General features: G+C 42.2%; 1 protein-coding gene across 1 annotated transcript; it reads left to right on the forward strand.

Moving 5' to 3' along the window:
* Positions 1-999: 999 nt before the first annotated feature.
* Positions 1,000-4,367, forward strand: GPR12 (G protein-coupled receptor 12). The gene is made up of 2 exons (XM_068143545.1): positions 1,000-1,073; positions 1,713-4,367. The coding sequence occupies exon 2, from the start codon at positions 1,725-1,727 to the stop codon at positions 2,727-2,729; it is 1,005 nt and encodes a 334-aa protein (XP_067999646.1). The 5' UTR covers positions 1,000-1,073; positions 1,713-1,724; the 3' UTR covers positions 2,730-4,367.
* Positions 4,368-16,628: the final 12,261 nt, after the last annotated feature.

Genomic DNA, 16,628 nt, shown 5'->3' on the forward strand with positions numbered 1-16,628 from the left:
CTCAGGATCCTGCCATCATGTTTGTAGTATCTACAGTATCTTATGGTACCTCTGGAGATGTTCTGGTTCAGCCCCACTGCTCAAAGTTGGGTTCATCAAAGCACATACACACAGGACCGCATTATGTTTGGGAGGGAGACCCTGCAACCTCTCTGGGCAACCCATACCAGCACTCAACCACCCTCACAGCATGAATAATTTTGAACAAAATGGGTTTTGGAGGCTCTGCTGGGAATGAAAGACCATCTGACCACTGCCAGACCAGCAAGGGGCTTGCTGGTCACAGCATTGCATCACTCAAAAATTTACTCTGCAATGACCTCACAGAATCACAAGATGGTAGGGGCTAGAAGTTAAAGGCAACCCCACTACTAGAGCAGGATCACCTATCACTCAGGAACACGTCCAGATGGGTTTTGAATGCTTCCAGAGATGGAGATTCCACAATCTCTCTATTCCAGTGCTCTGCCAGCCTCAAAAGTGAACGGTTTTTTTCCTTATGTTTATGCAGAACCTCCTCACCGAGCTGCACAGGATGCTGTTAACACCCACCTGCCTCCCCAAAACCCTCATCACCTCCTTCAGCAACCTCAAACCCATCGAAAGGTTCTTCCCCCCGCCCAAAAACCGACTCGGTGGGGGGTGAGGGGAAGGATCCCCGCAGTATGGGGGTTGAGAGGAGAGGGGGAGGGCGAAGAAGGGCGGGGAGGATGGGAGTGCGGGTGCACGCCCGCGCCCCCATCCTCCCCGCCCCTCCTCCCCCCCATCCGTCCCCCTCCCCCCCCCCTCCTTCCCCCCCCTTCACTCTCCCGCGCGCGCGCGGCGGGAGGCACCTGCGCAGGCGCGCGCGCACGAGGCGCGGCCTCTTCTCTTGCGCGCGCTCGAGCGCTGCTTGGGGGGGGGGAAGGTGGGGGGGGCACGGGGCGCGCGCACCTGCGCTGCGCCCTCGAGCCCGCCGTGAGGGCGGGCGGTCCCGCTGCTGCCTTAGAAGGGATCACGGCGACCCTCCCCTCACGTTCCTTCTTCCTCCTTTCTTCCTTCCTTCCTCCGACCAGCCCGGGGGAAGAGCCCAGGTGACCGCTGCCGGGGAGCGTGTGGGGTGTATGATGGTAGGGGTGGGGGGGAGCGTGTGTTGTGTCCGCGTCGAGTTTGTAAGTTCTCAGAGGATATCGCCCCCACTCCCCCGCCCTCCCTCTCCTTCTCCTCCTCCTAGCTCGGGCGGGGTATCCTCACAGGGGGTCGGTGAAGGATGTTCCCACCCTCCCTACCTCCCTCATCCTGGCCGCTCCATCCATGACCAAAATAATCCCACTTTGAAATCGTGGGTGCCGAGTAGCAGGGTTTACGCCCCCCCACGGTCAGCCCCCACCCCGAATTGCAGCGCTCTGGGGTTGGGGGGTGGTGTTAGTTGTTCCACGGGCTCCTGTGTGCTTGTGCCTTCTTCCATACGCAGGTGAAGGGAGCTGCGGTTAGGATCACTCAGCCTGCGTGTCTTGGTCCCTTGGCTGATGATTTCGGGCAGTTTTTCACTACCTTCCCCTCCTCCGTTTATCTGTTGTTTTGGGTTGGTTTATTTTTGTTGTCACATTCACGTAAGAAATGCCTGCCTGCACATGAGATTGGTGTTGCCGTCTAGGGCGTTGCATGCTCTGGGGTTGCTGTATCCAGTGCTGTGTCTGAACATTAAAAAAAATGTCTTTCCGTTGAAGAAGACAGGGGTTAAAATGAATGAAGATCTGAAGGTTAATTTGAGCTGGCTGCCTCAGGATCATGTAGAAGCCAGCTTTACCGAGAATGCCTCAGCCACAGGCTCCTCCCTGGTTCCTGTCGTAGACCCAGAGCCAGAGCTTTTGGTAAACCCCTGGGACATTGTCTTGTGTACTTCAGGGACCCTTATCTCCTGCGAAAATGCCGTTGTGGTTCTTATCATTTTCCATAACCCCAGTCTTCGTGCCCCCATGTTCCTCCTGATAGGCAGCCTGGCGCTGGCAGATCTCTTAGCGGGCATTGGATTGATCATCAATTTCGTTTTCGCATACCTTCTGCAATCAGAAGCTACGAAACTGGTTACGATTGGACTGATTGTTGCCTCTTTCTCAGCATCTGTTGGCAGCTTGCTGGCTATTACTGTTGATCGTTACCTCTCCCTGTATTACGCTTTGACTTACAATTCAGAGAGGACTGTCACTTTTACCTATGTCATGCTTATATTGCTCTGGGGAGCATCTATCTGTATTGGACTGCTGCCTGTAATGGGCTGGAACTGCCTCAGAGATGAATCCACCTGCAGTGTTATCAGACCACTCACTAAAAATAATGCAGCTGTCCTTTCGGTCTCTTTCTTGCTTATGTTTGCCCTCATGCTGCAGCTCTACATTCAGATCTGTAAAATTGTGATGCGCCATGCCCATCAGATTGCCTTGCAACACCATTTCCTGGCCACTTCCCACTATGTGACCACCCGAAAAGGAGTGTCTACTCTGGCCATTATTTTGGGGACTTTTGCTGCTTGCTGGATGCCTTTTACGCTCTATTCTTTAATAGCAGATTACACTTATCCTTCTATATACACCTATGCCACCCTCCTGCCAGCTACCTACAACTCCATCATCAATCCTGTAATATATGCTTTTAGAAACCAGGAGATACAGAAGGCACTTTGGCTCGTCTGCTGTGGCTGTATTCCTTCTAATGTGTCTCAGAGAGCAAGATCACCCAGTGATGTCTGATTGGCAGCTAGGAGGACACTCCTTAACACGTTACTTTCCAGACATTCTTCAATCTTGTCTTTGGTTTAGATGCATTCGTTAAATGGTGTGTAATGGGTTCATATAATAAGCACAGGATGCACAGCCCCACTGACCAGAATGAATTGAATGGTTTAAGGGTGATTTCCAAAATCAAAATAAGCAGTGTTCTTACAGACTTACAATGTTGCTCAGGGTCTTTTCTGTTTTGTTACCCAGACTTTGCCATGTTTGCCATGATTTTACAGTAAATTTACTAACTAAAATTAGATTGAAACAGCATACCTCCTTTGAAATTGTTGATGTGATTGAGTTTAGTCATAGTGCATGTTACAATATGTTGTCACAACATTTTTCCCCTCTTCAATTCCTTTTAAAACAAGAAGGGAAAAAAAAAAACCCTGAAAAAAAACAAAAAGAAAACCCAAGTCATGTTAACTCATTTGTGTGTCATCAGAACACTTCAAAATAATGGCCAATTTTACTAATTTATATGGTATTTATTGTAATAGTCTCAGTGCAACCAATTTGCTCTAAGTGAGAAAGTACTTGTGTAGCTTTTTGGTTTACATCCTAGCATGAATTAGCTTGATGATTGTTTTAAAGGTCTACCCATTTTCTCCAGAGCTATGGCTGGTTGTTAAAACAGAAGATATGCTTTGCCTTCCTGTTCAAAAGTCAGCCATGTGTTTTCACTTAGATATGGGACATCAGAGCTCATTATACTGTTAATTTTAAAAGGAATTCAGGGGGGGAATCTTCAAAATTACTGACAATATGGCCTCTTCTGGCTCTGCATTTGTAATAGGTGCAACATTAAGTTTCTCAGAGAAGTCTATCTTTTCAGAAGTGTATAAGAAAGTATCTAATAAAATTACCTACAAATGGCTTGCAACACACATTTAGCATCTATGTGAAATGGTTCCCTCTGTTTCTTACCAAGTCAAGACTACTAACACTGTTCTTCATTGTTCTGCTATACAATTTAAAGTACTGAAGTTTATAAATTCTCAGAGCATATCCAATCTAGCTCAAAATTGTATGCAACCAGAGCTGCAACAAGAGACAATATTTTCTCCTTTTTTGAGAGTTTGGTTTGTTACAGATTGTGATTCTTCACACTGTATGGCGTGTCAGTTCCCATCGTTGTCGAATGACAGGTGCAGAGCTTCCTCTGGTGAATGGTTATGTTTCAAACCGCTTCTAACCGTTTGCTGAAACCACATTAGAATACACTAGAAATAAAACATTGTTTTCTAATTTGAAGTCTTGAATGTCAGGGATAAGAATCTCCCTGGCCGATCTTTACATGAAACTTAAGGTGTACCCTCATGTCAGTGCACGGGAGTTTATAGTACCGCTTCCACTAGTGTTGGTGGGAGCTTGGTGTGTGACTGCCCTGGCATCAGTAGGCGGTTATATTCCCGTACTGTATTGTTGCTTCAGTATCTTCCATTGCAGTTGTTCAAAACCCAACAAACTCAAGTGTAAAAATAGCAATATACACAGTTCAATGAAAAAAATATACCTGTATAGTATAGATAGTAGAGACAGCTATGTTGTTGGTCTGGATTCTTCCAAATGGAATTTCCTTTTCACATGGATGTTTGGGTGACTGTAGCTTCTCGTGGCAAAGTTCCTGTGATGTTAAGAATCATAACGCTATACACAAAGCTGAATCTCAAATGTGATTGAGTTGTCTGTAAACAAGGCTCTGTAGAGATTTTTATGAGCAATAATTAGTTTCAGTTGCAATGCTGGGTTCAAATTCTATTATTTACTTGCTTCAACCTTCATGATATTAGGCTCTTACTTCGTAATCTGATTAGTTTAATAATTGCATGGCATGGTCCAGCAGAGCTGTGAACTTGCAGCTCCCATGGCTTCACTGCAATTTACAGATTCTCAGCAGAGTTATACTGTGGCCCCTGCTCAGTGTAGGATACTGGTGTTCTTTATCTACTTTTGAATGCTAATGAAACTCTAGTCACTGCATTTTATTATGAATTTTTGTATAAGAAATAATCACTTCATAAATATCCATGCTATGTATGCGTGCAGTTTTGCAAGTATGCAAAGTGTTGGGAATAAATGGCAGCAAAAGTCATGAGCTGCATAATGCAGAGAGGCTGAATAATGTGGAATGGCACTTTTAAAAGCAAAAAATAAGTTAGTCATGCAAAGTTTACCTCCCCCCTTTTTTCACCCATTTGTTCTGTATCAAATCACTAAAAGCTTGATGACAATGAGCAGCTACAACTGTGACCAAAATTAATTCCTGAGGGCAACTGTTGTTCTGCTTATGCAGACCTGTTCTCAACAATGTTGTCCTCTCTTCTCATGATGGTTCACCCAGCGTCCTTGTCATCTTCCTCACTCCACAGGCTGCTCAAATCCACAGAGGCTCTCCAGAGTGCCAGGGGAGCCGACCTTTTCCATATGCCAGAGCAAAGAGATTTGTAATTGGAAGCTCCTCTCCTGAGGAGCTGTGCAAGTCAAACAGAGTAAAGAAGGCTTAATTATAGAAGTTCCATAAAGCTAGCTCATGAGGATGTGATTTGCCCTCGTTTGAGGGGTAGTGCATGGTTACCTTTCATCACAAACAGATTAGAAACTTGATTATGCCTCCCAAGCTACTGCTGTGACCTCCAGTGAGGATGCTGTCTCTTCCAGAAATAAGTTCTTAAATTGAGACTGCAGCATAGGCCAGAAAATCCCTCTGGAAGTCATGACATAGGTTAGCCCACAGTTGTCAGACCAAACTTTAACATGGTTTGCAATACTGGATAGATCCTATGCAACATGACGCAGGAACAAACTTTTGGAAGTACGAGCAGAGCTGTGAGTACAGAGCAGACAACTTCACATGCACAAAGGAAGTGCTTGACAGATGGTCACCTTTCAGACCCTGCAGAATTAAGCAATTCTCTGCTGTCACCTCAGAGTTACAGTGTAGGCCTCAGTTCTATATGGTGAGATGCCAGCAACCACCTGAGGTGCCAAGATTGCTCTGAAACTGGCATAAATCCAGCCAGTTTATAGCATTCTGTCATTTTGTTCTCCCATCAGACAACAACTGGGTGTAAGACCAGGGGTGTTAGATTTACTTCACTGTACATGGAGTGGTATCTTTCATATTTCCATCATAATGGCAGAAGATTTTTTTTCTTAATGTGGAATTTAAAGAATTGAAGTGGGTTTTTTTTCCCCCTTGACCCAAAGTTAGTAACAGGTGGTATCATGATGGACAAAACTTACTGTAGTCAGTTTTCTTCTATATTCATCCTCAAAGCTTGGGAGATTATTTTCTTTTCTTTTTTTTTAACCATTTCTCCTAACAGTAAGATTTCAGCAATAAGGGAAAATACATTTTTAGCACAAAAGCAATAAAATCCTCCATGTTGTGTGTACTATAAACTGCTGAGTAAAGCAGAGAGGAAGCAATATATTCTTAGACAAAAAGTAGAAACTTGTATAAGTACTTTAAGCAGAAGTCTTCCTTTGATAAGCAGTTGTTATTTGACTGATGTGGAACGTTTATTTCTGATTGGTTTGTGTTACAATTGCTGAGTTTTTTGAAGAGTCACTTGGCAATAACTTTTTCCCTTACACTTTTCAGTTTGGCATTCAATTGTGCAGCATTCTATGAATAAATTAATTGAGTTCAGGATTTCTGACTAACTACCTGAAAGGAGGTTGTAGAAGGGTGGGGGTTGGTCTCTTTGTCCTAGTATCAGGTGATAGGATGAAAGGAAATGACCTGAAATTGTGCCAGGAAAGGTTTAGGTTGGATATTAGGAAAAAAAATCATTACTGAAAGAGTGGTCAGGCATTGGAGTAGGTTGCCCAGGGAAGTGGTGGAGTCACCATCTCTGGAGGTATTCAAGAAATATGTGGACATGGCACTTTGGGACATGGTTTAATGGCCATTGGACATGGTTTAACGGTCTTATGTTGACAGTTGGAGTCAATGATCTTAGAAGTCTTTTCCCACCAAAACAATTCTATGAACATTGAGAATATGCCTGACCAAACAAAACCTGAAAACATCTGAATTGATGGGCAGTTGTCATGGCCATCAAGGTATATACCATAAATGGTGCTGGCCCATTCTGAAGACAGCTTGGCTTTCAAAAGCTCAAATTTATGGTATCATTGAAGAAAGCTCCTACCAATAGCCAGGGTATTTTGAAGCAAGCTCAAAGGCCTACAATTGCTGATGTATCTTTCTACCGTTGATACTCAGTGGCAAAAGCAGCTGTGTCTATTCTTTGTGTTCAGAGGCCAGCCTTGAGAGACCTTTCATGGATGGCAGTGAATTTTGGCTTAGACCATCAGCTGTTCTGTCCCCAAAGAGTTATTTTTCTGCTGCCTCATTTTCTTAAGATTCATTTCTCAAAAGTGACTTGAAATTGGGGTAAAAGATCAAGCCCCTTTAACATAACTAGACATTCATTAGTTTTTTGTTTGGGTTGGGTTTTTTTTTTTTGCAAAAATGCACCATTCAGTACTGCATTTTCAAATTGTTTGCCCTTCTTTTATGGAGAGGAGTATGTATGGTCTGGATTATGGTCTGGATTTTGTATAATAAATAAAGAAAAATAATAATTAGACAGGGTGGTCACTATTCTACAAAACACCAGCTATTCTGTCACTTTATCTGAGCTACTAAATGGTTCTTAGTCCTTGAATCAGAAGCCAGCTCTGGCAACTTTCTAGGAAACCCTAAATACCCACAAACCAGTATAAAAGCTTTGTAGCAGAAGCAGGGGGGCTAGCATCGCTGCCAATGCAAAACATTTTGATGCAACAGTTCTGTTGCAAGTAGGAATAAGAACACTTTCTGCAAGCCAACTGTAGACCAATGGAAGTCTAGGTGCAAGAGTATAGCCCCAGAAAAAGGTGAACAGCATTTCTTTAAATCTTAATGCTGCAAGAGAGTATTAAATGGATGGTAATTAGATACAGATCCTATGTTGTAAGAACTTGAGAATATTTTTAAGTGCTTTTGGTCAGCTTTTAAGAAAAGGGTGTCACAGTGTTGTACTTTTTGAGAGGGATCTGTGAAAGAATTAAGGACAGTGTTGAATATCTACATGTAAACTCACCACATCTCTTTGGGAGTGGGTCTGAGAATTGTTTTAAGGGTTTACTTGCCTGCCTTTCAGAGCAGATTATTCTAGAATGAGAGCAGTTTGATATCTTCAATGATAAACTTTAACCCCCACAATTTTCACAGGCTTAGAATATGGCACACTTAGGGTATTGCATATCAGCAGGAAGCCCTGTAAGTTGATTGGCATTAGGGAATGCTTCCAAAAGTATGTGAAATTGGGTGCTGAACAAACAAAATAGGCCAGTGCATTATTGTAATGGGGAAACACAATTTTAAATAATATTTCAACTCCCTGATTATTTTTTTTTCTGGTTATTGAATGACATTGTATAAGATGGTGGTTTACCCTCACTTTCAGTGCCACATTTTGTTTGGCTTAGTAGTAGTCCAAAGATGTGCAATAAAGAAAAAAACAAATCTCTCAATCTGTGCTTATATAGAGGGGACTAAAAGGAAGGCATGTGATTTATATGCCACGAATAAGCAGTTGTACAGGGAAGATAAATTAGGTATGCCTGTCTTCCCCAGCTGTCACTGAAAGAATGATGGGACTCCCAGCAAACTTGAAAGTTCTCATAGCTGGAAACACTTTTTTGATACAAAAGGGAATTACCCCATAAAACTGGGTGCTACTGGCTTCTTCAGACCAAGAATTTGCAATTCCTTTTAATATATTAGAAATCTGGATGAACTGCAAGGATGTCTGCTTCCATGCCATGTGTGTGATGAATGATGAGAGGATGGAAGTCTTTGTGGTTTGGTGAATCAGCCAGGTACTCAGTGCTTGAGCGTGGATAGGAGGAATGCTTCCATAAATACATCCCCTGCGAGAAGGTTGTTTTGAACTGTCCATTACACAATACAGCTGAGAGGAGTCCTGGGGCTGCCTTTGTTCTGAGTACTCTGTAGTGCAGCAGTCCTATGTCCTTGAGGCTGGCAGTATTGCTGTTCCTGTTGACTGGTGCCCAGAGAACAGGGAAGAGGAAATAGGATCAGAATTGAGGTCCTCCTTCCTTGAAAATGTGACCTTGTATGTTGTTTTTTTTCAGACTGTTTTACAGTAAGTCATTATGTATTTCTGTTTCTTCTGAGGAGCAGCTGAGTCTGCAACTTCAGTAACTTGTTTCTTTGGAAGCACTTTGCACTAAAAAACTTAAATTAGTCCATGCTGTGGTGTATTCACAAAAATTATTGTGATCTTGTAAGCTAGACAGAAATAAGAAATGGTTGCAAATTTTGCTGTGTTATAGAAACTACTTGCAGAAGAGGAGAGAAAAAACCTGAATGTAGGTTATGTGAAATCATGTTGCAATTAACTAATGCATCACTACTGTGATGCAAACCAACTCAGTGCCATTGAAAGGATAAGGGGAGACTTTCCAGTGGAGGTTCTTGGCAAATGGGTTGACAGAGGAAAATTCATTTTAAAACAAAAGCCAGTTAAACGTGCCATCCCAAACTCCTTGAATTGGCTGTTAAGGAAATTGTTCCCACCTTCCCAAGCGTTTAGTTTTGCACTCTACTACACATGTCAATGCAATTCATAGAAATTTCCTGACATGCTAGATATTTTAACTGGAAAAGGCAGTATTGTGGGTTTCTCCATCCATAGAACTTCCCTGGGGGGGAGACTTTTATGCCTCAGAACTAGTGAAATTATTTATTTACCTGATACCCCTAAGTAAAACAGAGCTTTCTAAAAAGCACCGAGTACTGAAAGAGATTCACGGCACATTTAGGAGCTTCATTAAATGACTGGTGTAGAGTAATTCAGATGATAGCTATGGGACTACAGAAGGCTTTTTTTTTTTTCCCCCATTTTTTATTTTGATTGGTTGGGGTGTTTTTTCCTAGTTGTTTTTTTTTTTGCTCCAAGACAAACATTCGTTTATGGTTGGACTTGATCTTAAGGGTCTTTTCCACCTTAAATGACTCTAAGAACTTGCCTTCTGTAAGCGCAGTGCTGCTTCTACAAAAAGTTTTCATAGTTTGTTAAAACACTTGCAGATTTACCAGCAGCACTTCTTCATTGAAAAACATTTGCCTTACATTGGGAATGTATCTGATTTACCTGTGAGGGGGTGCGGAGAAAGCAGATGAAATGCTTTCTTCACGCTGGTGGTGTTCTTTTTTTCTCAACTTGATACTAACCATACGATCTACGATGGTGTCTGAGCTCAGGCTGGTCCCAGTTTCTCAAGGGAAAAGAAAGCTAATACTGATTTCACCTGCTGAAGACTGCATCCTACAAGGTTTTACCTTAGAAAATGAAGGGGCCTTCCACTTTTAAGGAATAGATGCAGCAATTTTGTTGTTTGTTTGGTTTTGGTAGGGAGGAACTAATTCTTCAAAGGAAATACCTATGTTTAGATTTAACTTAAGGAACTGAAGTACTAGTTATATGCTGAGTGGAGAAACAATTTCTGAGAGTACTTTGGTATACCATTAACTTAATTATTATGAGCTATCATACTTAAATAGCATAATTACATACTTAAATATAATTATTATGATTTTTTAATTTACTTCTCTGTATGTGTGTGATGCTAGATATCATGCTCTAAGCCTTCACTGTTGTAATGGTCAAACCATAAGCTCTTTGCCAAGACAGTTCTATGTGATTAAAGAAAAACATTGCCAAACTTGTGTGAATGTTGCAAACACTGAAAGATTCAGTGGTAAGTAATTGTTATTTCAACAGACGTAAGACAATCCAGAGGACTTTGAAGGGAGGTGAATTCTCATGTGTATAATTTGGCCAAATCCTACTGCCAGCTTTGGGTTTACAGGAATGTCCTGTATGTGAACATATAGCACAGAGTACAAGAAGGGTATTTCTCACTAACATGAGCCTATATAGCAATTATATGTTCCTGCACATGCTATTCTACCTTTCATGGGTGCTTTGGTAGCAGGACTGCATAGGCATCATGAGACTAAACCAGCAACAGAACAAGAGGACAGTCTCGAGCTGTGTAGGGGGAAGTTCAGGCTTGTTCTTAGAAAGAAGTTCTTCACAGAAGGAATGATTGCCCATTGGAATGGGCTGTCTGGGCAGGTATCAGGGTCCACATCCCTGGAGGTGTTTAAGAAAAGACTGGATGAGGCACTTAGTGCCATGGTCTAGTTGACTATTCAGGGTTAGGTGATTGGTTAGACTTGATGATCTTGGAGGTCTCTTCTAAGCTGGTTGATTCTGTGATTCTGTAAACAGCAGTCTGTGCAGTTGTGTGACGCAGATGTGCATTTCACACTGGCTGATGCCAACCTGGGGAATGTTACAGTATCTAAAAAGCCTTATACTTCTTTTTAAAGGGCACAGAAAATACAGACATGCTTGAAGGACATTCTAGGAAAAGGGACCTATAAGATTTAGAGCCAAGGTATGAAGCTCTTAATGCATTGATTACTTGTGGTCTCTGTAGACTTTTCCTCTTACTTCAGTGTTTGCTAAGATGAAACCCATCAAAATAATCAGGAATTTATCTTCCTCTGCTTTCACAGAAGAGAGATTTTAAATATGCAAATGAAAGCAGCATCACCTGGTCCTTCAAAAATTGAGATGCCCAAACCTTGAAAGGTATGTACTGTTGTGTCCCCCTGGACTTTGGAGCATTGTGCCCCATCCATGGGTTTTTGTTTTGTTGCCCTTTGGTTGCCATCTGGCAATATGAGCAATGCTGAGTCCATCTTGTGATGCATCTGCCCCAGCAGAGAAACAGCACAGAGGTGAGGCATTTTTTACAGTGTTGATCACAGGGCTAAAGCACACTGAGTTTGGAATGGAGCTCTGCTCTCCGCAGAGAGTTTTCTGAAGACATGATAGAAAATAGGACTCTTCAGTGACACTCCAACCAAATTTCAGCTCCATTCTTTTATATTTTGCTTTCAATGTAAGCAGAGACTTCCTGTAGTCTGGGAGGAGGAGAGTAACTCATTGCTGGGAGTTCACACACTCCAGCAGCTGCTGTTCCAGAGCAGAGTGGCCGAATGTACAGCAATCTGCTTTTGAACTCAGGCTGATCCCATAGGTTGAAATGTATAGGAGGAGAATGCAACGTGGTTTTTCAGAATGTATGTGTGATTTGTGCCAAAAGTGTGGAATGGGTATTGCAGCTGAAGAGGCAGGTAAATTGCCTAGATTGCATGTACAGTGAAATACTTGGGCAGTCTCTAGGGTTACTTGTCTGTGCTCAGATATGTTTTTGTGTTGAAGCTGATGGCAGTCCTTTGTATGTATGGAAGAGGAGAAGAATGTGGACTTTCTTTTGGGCCTCAGCCAGAGGCCTCCAAGAAGAAATGGGCATTCTTATTTTTGTTGTCATTTCATGAAAGAGCCACACTGGACATCTCTCCATTTTGTATGTCTACATCTTTTTACTCTTTAGGGCTAAAATCTACAGTCCTGCCATTACTCGTTTGGTGTAAGCTTTACTGTCAGAGCCAAAACCTACAAAAGTTGATTGTAAATGTGTTTACAAATGAAAAGAAATTTCATAGGAGAAAAGGTATTTAACTGTGCCTGTGAAATAAAGCTGTAAAACTCTGTACTTAACTTCTGGACATGAAATCTAGAATACTCTGGGCTAATAGAACCACTCATAGTTTTCTAGACTTACTAACTAGACCCTTACCATTTTTATTGCCAAATGCAATTAAAAATAACCTGTAGTTTGCCATGCTCATCTCATGAAATTCTCAGAGAGAACTTTTCCTAGGAAGCATCATAGGGTTCTCATGAATTCCTGATAGCACTGACTGCAGTGTGCTTCCATGCTGAATTCTAACAGCTTTAGCAAAAGCAGCTGCATGGGGGTAGTTCCCATGCTATGCATCTCATTAGGAGCCAGTAATCTAAATTCTGCATGTTGTGCTTTTCATAGGAGAGCCAATTACTGGTTTAGTACCTAAAGGCCTGTAGTTATTTCTTATACTCATTTAGGGCTGGGTTTTGGGGTTTTTTTTCCACTTAAATGTTGTTGAAATTTGAACCATAGCTTGCCAGTACGTGGAGTAATTTTAAAAGGAAGTGAAACATCTTTGCCTCAATTTCCCTTATGGTTAAAGCTTCAGATTGCAACTACAGAGCTTCTTGTTGTATACAAGATAGTCATTTAATGCACTTTATTTAAAAAAAAAAAGGCACAGATTATTTTGTTTATAAAATGTTACAATTGCACTATGCTGTAAGAATTGATTACTAAATATAAACTGTACAGTTTTGTAGTCAACATTGTAAGCGTTTAGTCATAAATGATTGAAACAATTACATGTTTCAGTTAAATGTTAATTTTATATGTGGTATATGTAACCATAAATAAATCTTCCTTTCTAAAAAAAAAACCAAAAAGAATGGTGGTCTGTTTAATTTAATTGAATTTCATCTTCTGTTTCAAATAACAAGACAACAGTCTTTCTAAAACTGTTAATCTGTTGCAGCGCAAAGAGATGGCAGATGACCCTGTCTATATCTGGGGGGGGGGTTTAAACTCAGATGTGCAAACTTCATTTGAACTTCTGTAAATCCCCTGCATCCACTGACACTGCAGAAGGAAATAACAAACACCACAGTTTGGTACAGAAAGCCTGAAAGACAAGCTAGCAGGAATTCTTGAATGTAGAGTTATAAATCATAGTATCATAGTATCATTCAGGGTTGGAAGGGACCACAAGGATCATCTAGTTCCAACCCCCCTGCCATGGGCAGGGACACCCCACACTAGATCAGGCTGGACAGAGCCTCATCCAGCCTGCTCTTAAACACCTCCAGGGACAGGGCCTCGACCACCTCCCTGGACAACCCATTCCAGGGTTTCACCACTCTCATGGTGAAGAACCTCCTCCTCACATCTAGCCTGAATCTCCCCACCTCTACCTTCATTCCATTCCCCCTAGTCCTATCACTACCTGAGATCCTGAGAAGTCCTTCCCCAGCCTTCCTGTAGGCCCCCTTCAGATACTGGAAGGCTACAATTAGGTCACCTCAGAGCCTTCTCTTCTCCAGACTGAACAGCCCCAACTCCTTCAGTCTGTCCTCATAGGAGAGGTGCTCCAGCCCTCAATCATCCTCGTGGCCCTTCTCTGGAGACTTTCCTGCATGTCCATATCCCTCTTGTAATAGGGGCTCCAGAACTGGACACAGTACTCCAGGTGGGGTCTCACCAGGGCTGAGTAGAGGGGGAGGATCACCTCCCTCGACCTGCTGGCCACACTTCTCCTGATGCAGCCCAGGATCTGATTGGCTTTGCAGGCTGCAAGTGCACACTGAGAGCTCATGTTGAGCTTCTTGTCCACCAGCACCCCCAGGTAATGAAAGCAAGGATGCCCTGCCACGGCTACTTTTCTCACCTAAGTTAATTTACCTCTACTTCTCATCCGACACACTGCCATTTATTGTCATTGTATAAGCTCAGTTTGGGGGAACAAAACTCAGTATGGATGTAAAAGAGGGTCTGCACTGGGTCTTGCTAATTGGATGCACATACTTGATGTCTGAACTGGCTGAGGTAAGAGTTGCAGAAACTGTGTTAACTGGGATTTTTTATTAAGGAGTTTGGTCTTTATCTTCCAATCAAATCAAGTAACTGCAAAATCAGAGGGGTGGTCAGCTCTGTTTTTCCAGTTTGACTGTTATAGACAGACTGAAAGAAGATGGTGGAGTCTTTCCCAATTTTTTTAATGTGTATTTTCACTCTTTTGGATTATCTTCCAAGCATGTAAACTAAGGGAATGAGCTACATCTCTAACGATGACATTGACTGTTGTGTACTTTTCAGCTAGTGAAAATATGACTAGAAAGAAATTGGCCAATGACTGACAGATATGCAGGTAAGTGATGAAGAGCGAGGCTGCTTCCTTTATACTACACAGGACTACAGTCCTGCAACTCAGGTGTATCGTGGAGGAGACCTTAGAGATCTTTCCTTCTACCAGATATAGCTGTCCTCTCCATTTCTCAGACTTTCAGCACCAGCTACTTAGTCTAGAGAAGAATTTGGTACGCCATGATGTTGGGGTAGCATCGCATTTGGTCTCTCTGCTGTTAAATGATAATCAAAAGGACTAAACCACAATGGTGATCAGGATGTATTTGATTTAATGGTTTTTGCTTAACTAAACATGAGTTTCAGTTACACAGTATAGGCTCTTGGGAGCTATCATCCATCCAATATACTAAACTGGAAAATGAATTAAAATTAATGGGGGGAAAACAACAGAGTGAGAGGAAATAAATGTTTCACCTGACAGAGAAGCCAATATTGAAATCATGTGGTCAGGGCTGTTTGGGGATCTTGTTGGGATTAATTCCTGAAGCCTGAATTAGGACAATAAAGTGAACCTGTTTTGACAATACAATGTGTGTTCAATCTGCTTCTGCAGTCAGGAGGAAAAGGAATAAGCCAGAAGTAGCAAGGGTAGATGGTTTAAGCATCTTGGTGTTGCTGTGTCGGTGCCCCTTCTGCACCTGACAGGATCAGCATCAGCCTAACTGCTTCCTAACAGCCTCAGGGGGAAATATCATTAAGAGAACGAAATGGCTGACCATATTAATAATAGTGTAGTAAAAGAGTGCAGTGAAAACCTGCCAAAACTTAATGGTACTCAGCCAGAATTGTAAAGGAATTCCTAGTAAAGTGTTGAAGTATTGATGCCATTACAGAACTGGTAGGTATCCTGGCTGCATTTTTGTTCAATGCAAGTAAGATGCAGTGTCACAAGATCAGGAAACAGCAATGTTACTGAAAGAGTCTTTTAGATTAACTGGGAACTTTAGGCATTGGCCATGCTTGGTCCACCCAGTAACAAATGCTTTGTGGCCCCTGCAAAATGTTTAGCACTATGAATATTAGCTATGTCAACTAAGTCTGGAACTAAGCCAATGGATAACAGCAGAAATTTTAATGGTGGATATGCAACAGAAAACTTCTGTAGCAAATCATAAATAGTCAGTGTATTTACAAGGATGAAATAATTGAAAGCTGGCAGGATGTTAATTTCCATGCTACAGTAAGCAAAAGAAAGTTTCTTTGTATGAGGTCCACTGTGGCAGTTCAAAGATTGTAGTCCAGTGTTAATCTTTGTTTCAAGGAGACTTGACTGCAGCTTTCTAGGTGTATGTCTCCTCTTATGTTCTGCTCTTAAATGTCTGCAGGTCACATTAGAGATGAGCTGCTGGGTTAGGTATATATTTGGAGACAGCATAGTATATCTTGCTTTCTTAATTGTTATGAATTGTGTTACTTATAGCAGGATATCAAGAGTGCCTACAACCTCACAACTGTCTTACAGTGTGAATCTTTGATGTCTGTGCAGAGTGTGAGGCCTGTGCACTTAAAAATATTTGACTTTCATCATGGAAAACTGCATAGGAAATATTATCAGTCTGGCACCTATGACAAAGACAATTCCATTTGCAGCTGCTCAGGCTTTTTAAAAACCTCTATATATACCTTTTAAAGTTATTTTGAAATAAGCTAGGATCATATAGGTCTGAATTTTTTTCTAGAGCTGCTTTTAGTTAGCAGCTCCCTGGAGTACTGTGGCCAGTTCTGGAGCCCCTATTACAAGAGGGATGTGGAGGTGCTGGAACGTGTCCAGAGAAGGGCCATGAGGATGAGCAGAGGGCTGGAGCACCTCTGCTATGAGGACAGACTGAAGGAGTTGGGGCTGTTCAGTCTGGAGAAGAGAAGGCTCCCAGGTGACCTAATTATGGCCTTCCAGTATCTGAAGGGGGCCTACAGGAAGGCTGGGGAGGGACTTCTCAG

This window comes from Melanerpes formicivorus, unplaced genomic scaffold, assembly GCF_026170545.1.
Source record: "Melanerpes formicivorus ecotype bairdi unplaced genomic scaffold, bMelFor1.0.p_v2 SCAF_1, whole genome shotgun sequence".
In the NCBI taxonomy this organism is placed as follows: domain Eukaryota; kingdom Metazoa; phylum Chordata; class Aves; order Piciformes; family Picidae; genus Melanerpes; species Melanerpes formicivorus.